This window comes from Mixophyes fleayi, chromosome 9 (genome assembly GCF_038048845.1).
Source record: "Mixophyes fleayi isolate aMixFle1 chromosome 9, aMixFle1.hap1, whole genome shotgun sequence".
In the NCBI taxonomy this organism is placed as follows: Eukaryota; Metazoa; Chordata; class Amphibia; order Anura; family Limnodynastidae; genus Mixophyes; species Mixophyes fleayi.
Window position 1 is genome coordinate 124820306 of NC_134410.1, and position 6855 is coordinate 124827160.

General features: G+C 48.9%; 1 protein-coding gene across 3 annotated transcripts in view; it reads right to left on the reverse strand.

Annotated features, from left to right (window-relative positions):
- Positions 1-241: 241 nt before the first annotated feature.
- The window catches only part of GRIPAP1 (GRIP1 associated protein 1), a 63469-nt gene continuing 56855 nt past the window's right edge, over positions 242-6855 (reverse strand). For 2 of the 3 annotated variants that reach the window (XM_075185537.1, XM_075185535.1), the window contains 2 exons: positions 3365-4316; positions 2274-2446 (listed from right to left, as the gene is read on the reverse strand). In XM_075185537.1, coding sequence (XP_075041638.1) covers positions 3378-4316 — 939 coding nt within the window. In that variant the 3' untranslated portion in view covers positions 2274-2446; positions 3365-3377. Of the gene's footprint in view, positions 2447-3364; positions 4317-6855 lie in introns of all 3 variants that reach the window. The other variant, XM_075185538.1, reaches the window with a different exon arrangement.

Genomic DNA, 6855 nt, shown 5'->3' on the forward strand with positions numbered 1-6855 from the left:
AGACGTCGGTCTCCATCTTGGCCACAGATGTAGGTGGCCAAATTGGATGAGGTCTGGTTATTCAGGGCATAAGTGGATCTCTACCGGTGCCATAGGGACCTATTATTGTAGTTGAAAGTCAGCCAAGCCAATATCGGGCATGCTACAATCGATTTTGAGACGGTTGCCCAATAGTGGAGCACGTAGTCTTGGCTTTAGTCCACTCTAACATCTATCGGACACAAATCAAACAACTCCGCTGTGAATGTTTTACACTTTATTTCCAGTCTTGTACATGGTGCAGTCCTATGCTGGCAGGTGGCATGCGTAACGTTACAATATGGCTGTTTTACACTGGCATCCCTACTGGTCATCATAGCCGTTGGGCGCTCTCACGCCCGTCCCTGCCTAACCGGTGCACGGCTGCACTTTATTGTATAAAGAAATCTATAGTGTCCTGAAAAACACAGTCATTAAAATACACATCTGCTGTCGATCACCGGCTAGCTCCAGTGTAATATGTTCTGCTTGGTCCTTGCGATAAGACACAGATATACAATTTCACGCACAATGATGTATATATACAAGTCACTTTACAGGTCGAGGTGCTTTATATATAGAACAGACTCACTAATCCTTTCCTGGCAGTACCGCACATCCCATAATATACAGAGTAGGAACCCAAAGCCTTGGAGTAGAAGAATTTAGGTGGACTTTAGGTTAGTTCAGAGACCGTGCTTGGGGATTTCTTAGTGAGTACATGCAGGATAAGGCTAGTTTTGTATTTTCTTTGACAAAACACCATTTTTTTCAGTCCCCATTTCCCAAGCCCACAACCAGGTGTTTTGTAAGAACCCCCCCCCCCCCCTCCCAATAAGTGTTGTATTAAGAATTCCATTCAAGTAAAGGAAGATGAGTCTTCAGAGCATATCTGAAGCGTAAAAGTACTTCCCAAAAAAAGTCTGGCTGGACAGAGCCTTACGGTTGGATACAAGAAGCGCTTCTGACTGCAAAATGACATGTTGTCATATAACCAGCTACACGTGATGCACTTTCAGAGCCGGTCACAGCACATACGTGTTACACAGCCCAGGAAACGGCAGCACGCCGCCATAGGGACCTTCTGTAGCCCAGCCTTAATTACTGATCAGATTATTTAACAGTGCGCCCCCCAATAAAATCTCAGCAGCTCTACCGCACCAAATAGGAGAATCATTAATCCATAAATAACTAAATAATGAGAAAAGAGGTTTGATAGTCGGTGCTTACCCTGATAAAGATCTGGCGAAAGATTGAAACGCATTGGGTATTAGGAGGTGTATCTATTGGTCTGCCTTTACACTATTTAACTTCTGGAGGGGCTACGCGTGCAGCTTGGGATGTGGAACAATCGTATTCAATCCTCTGAAGAGGATCTGGTAGGAATATCGGCTGTACTAAGCACCTTCGTGAGGGGATGTCCATGTTTCTAAACTTTTATGTGAATTTTTAAGACGTGAAAGGATTTTTAAAAGGGTGACCTGCGCAGATTTGGTCCTGCTTTTTTCCCCAAGATGGAAGTATTAATATTTGAAAAGTATTTACTAGATAAACTACACTATATGTGATTATTTTTCCTTTTATGTGGAAACTACTGCTCTGAATTTGGTGGTGCAACGTCAAAAGAGAAAGATTACATCTGTATTTTGGACATTCCGTGGAGGTTGTACGTTATCCATTGTGAATATTGACATTATAGAAGCAACCGAGAACTATTAAACCTTTTTTTTTTTCATTCATTACCGCTCAGTCCGTTATATCAAATCACCTAAGCATGATAAAGGAAATACTGAAAGCCTGGCCTGCTGGGGACGCCTGGGAAGATTGGAGCAGCCTTGGTTTAAGTCATATGGAACATGTATGGTGTACAGACATCATATAAGATCGCCTCCATAGACATACTGGATGATGGAGGACATTGCTTTGAGACTCTGCTTATTTAGGAACCATCTTAGATTAAGATTAATATAAAATAACCTTCAGTATAAGGGCAACCACGGCAGAAAGGAAGAACACAATGAAGAGTTATATCAGAATAAGGAGACTGTGGGGGATATCTACATTATATATTAATTATTTCAGATCTGTGCAAATTTTCTGTACATTGTAACCTGAACCCATTGTGATTCCTCAGCATATGGATAAGAAAATCCTGTTAGGAGGCGGATGAGCTAAAATGGACATACACAAACATGGAATGCACAAGCCTAGGGAGGAGATTAAGACTAAAATTGAGAAAATGATGCCCCTATATAGGGAAACAGGAATGGAGGGACGGGGGAGGGGTTTAGACTAGTTCAAAATTTGAGACAGTCGAAGCAAAGCCAGAGTCCGGTCTTCAGCTTTTCGAGCGACTCTGGGGGCTCTCATGTGCCGACACACATTCCTTGCTCAGACGTACAATCTCCTGGGAGAGGGCTTCTAGGTCCTGCAGGTGGGATAAAAATGGAGTCATATCAATCACAGGCTACATGAGGGAAAGGCACCGGTTTATATATAGTGATGGTGGCCATTTTGTACCTCAGTATATCACTGACAGACTACATGAGAGGAAGGCACTGGTCTATATACAGTGGTGGCAGCCATTTTGAACCTCAGTATATCACTGCAAGACTACATAAGGGGGAGGCAACGGTCTGCACATAGTGGAGGCCGGCATTCTGTACCTCAGTATATCACCGCCAGACTATGTGAGGGGGAAGGGCACCAACCTATATACAGTGGTGGTGGCCATCTTGTACCTCAGTATATCACCGACAGAGTACATGAGAATGTGGGCACCGGTCTATACACATTCTGTATTTCAGTATATCACTGGTTCCTAGTGCATTAATAAACTGCATGTTCATGAAGAGTGATGCAGCTCACAAAATGGCCGTGCCCATTATATATTAGCTGAATACTTCAATTTGTTGTCCTGCGTCAGATTATTAAGATATGTCTATCAGCAAAATTTAGAAAGGATTTAATGGAATGTGTGTCCATTTTGCAAAACCTGAAGACAATGCACAGTAGCGCTGAAAAAACTATTATATAATAATACAATGGATAGGAGATGCGTGGAGGGACCCTATCACTGTCACCTACACTGACCGTGCCCCCTTCCCCGCAGCAGCCCGTGAACAGGTCACTCATGTGAGTCCCACACTCCGTACATGAAGGTTAAGATGAAACTGAAGAATTCTGCTTCTCCCAGCAGTAGCAAAAGGTTTTTCATGTTGCGATTCCTAGGCTGCAGCTTGTATGCGATCGGAAAATCAATGCGATGGATTCCTTGCACACTGACAGCCTGGGATCTGTTTGACCTTCTCATGTCCTCCGTGTGCGCAAGAAAGAAACATCTTACCATGAAGGACAGGCTACCAGTCTCCGAGTGTGCTCAGCTCAGTGTATGGATGAATGTGAGAGGATATCATGAGTCTGTACGCCAGAGGGGGCGGCCTGGTGACGGGTGTGCGCGCCAGAGGGGGCGGCCTGGTGACGCGTGTGCGCGCCAGAGGGGGCGGCCTGGTGACGGGTGTGCGCGCCAGAGGGGGCGGCCTGGTGACGGGTGTGCGCGCCAGAGGGGGCGGCCTGGTGACGACTGACCATGCCAGAGGGGCTGGCCTGGTGACGAGTGACCACGCCAGAGGGGCTGGCCTGGTGACGAGTGACCACGGCAGACGGCGCCGCCTGGTGACGAGTGACCACGGCAGAGGGGGCGACCCGGTGACGGGTGCGCTCGCTAGAGGGGGCACCAGAGGGGGCGACCCGGGGACGGGTGCGCTCGCCAGAGGGGGCGACCCGGGGACGGGTGCGCTCGCCAGAGGGGGGCGACCCGGGGACGGGTGCGCTCGCCAGAGGGGGGCGACCCGGGGACGCGTGCGCTCGCCAGAGGGGGGCGACCCGGGGACGGGTGCGCTCGCCAGAGGGGGCAACCCGGGGACGGGTGCGCTCGCCAGAGGGGGCGACCCGGTGACGGGTGCGCTCGCTAGAGGGGGCACCAGAGGGGGCGACCCGGGGACGGGTGCGCTCGCCAGAGGGGGCGACCCGGGGACGGGTGCGCTCGCCAGAGGGGGGCGACCCGGGGACGGGTGCGCTCGCCAGAGGGGGGCGACCCGGGGACGCGTGCGCTCGCCAGAGGGGGGCGACCCGGGGACGGGTGCGCTCGCCAGAGGGGGCGACCCGGGGACGGGTGCGCTCGCCAGAGGGGGCGACCCGGGGACGGGTGCGCTCGCCAGAGGGGGCGGCCCGCTGAGGGATGCGCGCACACATTCCTTGCTCAGACGGAAAATCTCCTGGGAGAGGGCTTCTAGGTCCTACAGGTGAGATAAAGATGGAGTCATATCAATCACAGGCTACATAAGGGAGAGGCACCGGTTTATATACAGTGATGGTGGCCATTTTGTACCTCAGTATATCACTGACTACATGAGAGGGTGGGCACCGATCTATACACATTCTGTATTTCAGTATATCACTGGTTCCTAGTGAATTAATAAACTGCATGTTCATGAAGAGTGATGCAGCTCACAAAATGGCCGTGCCCATTATATATTGGCTGAATACTTCAATTTGTTGTCCTGCGTCAGATTATTAAGATATGTCTATCAGCAAAATTTAGAAAGGATTTAATGGAATGTGTGTCCATTTTGCAAAACCTGAAGACAATGCACAGTAGCGCTGAAAAAACTATTATATAATAATACAATGGATAGGAGATGCGTGGAGGGACCCTATCACTGTCACCTACACTGACCGTGCCCCCTTCCCCGCAGCAGCCCGTGAACAGGTCACTCATGTGAGTCCCACACTCCGTACATGAAGGTTAAGATGAAACTGAAGAATTCTGCTTCTCCCAGCAGTAGCAAAAGGTTTTTCATGTTGCTATTCCCAGGCTGCAGCTTGTATGCGATCGGAAAATCAATGCGATGGATTCCTTGCACACTGACAGCCTGGGATCTGTTTGACCTTCTCATGTCCTCCGTGTGCGCAAGAAAGAAACATCTTACCATGAAGGACAGGCTACCAGTCTCCGAGTGTGCTCAGCTCAGTGTATGGATGAATGTGAGAGGATATCATGAGTCTGTACGCCAGAGGGGGCGGCCTGGTGACGGGTGTGCGCGCCAGAGGGGGCGGCCTGGTGACGGGTGTGCGCGCCAGAGGGGGCGGCCTGGTGACGGGTGTGCGTGCCAGAGGGGGCGGACTAGTCATGAGACCACACGGCTGTCATAGTATATGTATAAGAATCCAAGTCACACAGAGGGTGCAGGGATGGAAGGTCACTGGTACAGGTAGGTGATCGGCGGTATAATCTACGTTTCACCCACAGTATAGAGCTTGGACCAGTTAATAAGAGACACTACTGGGAAGAGCATGGAACGAGGTAACCATGAAAACTATTGGCTCTGCAGGTTTCTATGTATTCTATGGGAAAGATTTGAATTTCCCATACAAGCAAAGAGATTTTCTTGATGAAATAGCGACAGACAGGGTGTCGGCTCCTTCTCACGCATCGTGGGTGCCACGTCCCAGAACAGGAACAAGTTGGGGGGAGGGTTATGACTTGCCCATCATCAAAATAATAAGTTTATTGGACTTTAGGAACTGAGGAGGACTAGATGGTTATTAAGCAAGTCCAGATATGTACTATCTGTCTGACAAATGATCGGTCATCTTAGAACATAAGGAATCTGGAACCCACTTATCGAATGTTAGATCTTACTAATAGCAGCCTGGGTTTGCTTGGAGAAAGATTTGCTTTATTAAAAATACTTTATTTCTTAAATCTGGAACCTCTTAAAATCCAAAGTCCTGGGATTTAACCAGGACATGTAAGATTGGGGGGCTCCCCTCACCAAGAAAGGCGCAAGCGATGCAGTCAGCAGGCACGGCCCACTCCCATAAATAATTCAATGGCTCTTTATAATGCCGTCCCTGAGAGTCTGTCCCAGCTTCACCTGCCTGGACGATCGGTGTTTTCAGCTGAGAGAATAAAGCCATAGATTGCACTACACTCGTACACAAGCGGATGCACAAATAACGGACAGAGGCGATTATGCGGTTATTTAAAGCTTTCAATCCACACTGTACTAGATAAACGACTGCATCCGAATGGTTGCTAGGGGTTACTATTCCTGCAGTTATCCGTGGAACCGTTAAAAATCTCTTATATAAAATGCAGCACGAGGCAGACGTTGCACACACACGATTCTCAAAATACCTAAGCAACATTCATATAAAATAACGTACTGCTTCGATAAATTACCTGTGTTCCCATCCTACAAATCCTCCCACATTTAAGCTTGGGGGCTGGGAAAAGTTTGCCTTAAAAAGGTAGCAATTACCTACCCCCACAAAAGTGTTGCTTTTGGTGCAAACGTTGGGTATGTTTGCATTTTAGTTTACAAATATTTTCATCAGGTTCAACACAATTATTGATCTCGTGTCCGGAGCCGGCACCAGGTGAGCGGCAGTTTTTCCAGCGTGCTCAGCAGTATAGTCGTGATGATAATGACACACGGTAATTAGAGCAGTACAGCGTGCAGAGCGGAGGGAGAGCCCCTGAGTGCTTCTGTATCAGCACATTGCTACAACGGTCATTTCCTAGTATTGATTTCAAGGCTTGCACAATGATAAGACTATAATTGCCTTGTTGTTTATTTTCCACATAGCTCGGGGCTCTCCCAAGCTCGTCACTCAGCGGAGCGTCGGGGGAGAGAGAGAGGTGAGACTACTCGTGGGGGCAGAGACTGTAGCAACGTCCAACGTGGGGCAGACGACAGTAACGGCCAGAGAGAGAGAGAGGAGGGGGCAAGAGCACAGGGCTACGAGGGCTGGCACAAGAAGGCACAGAGA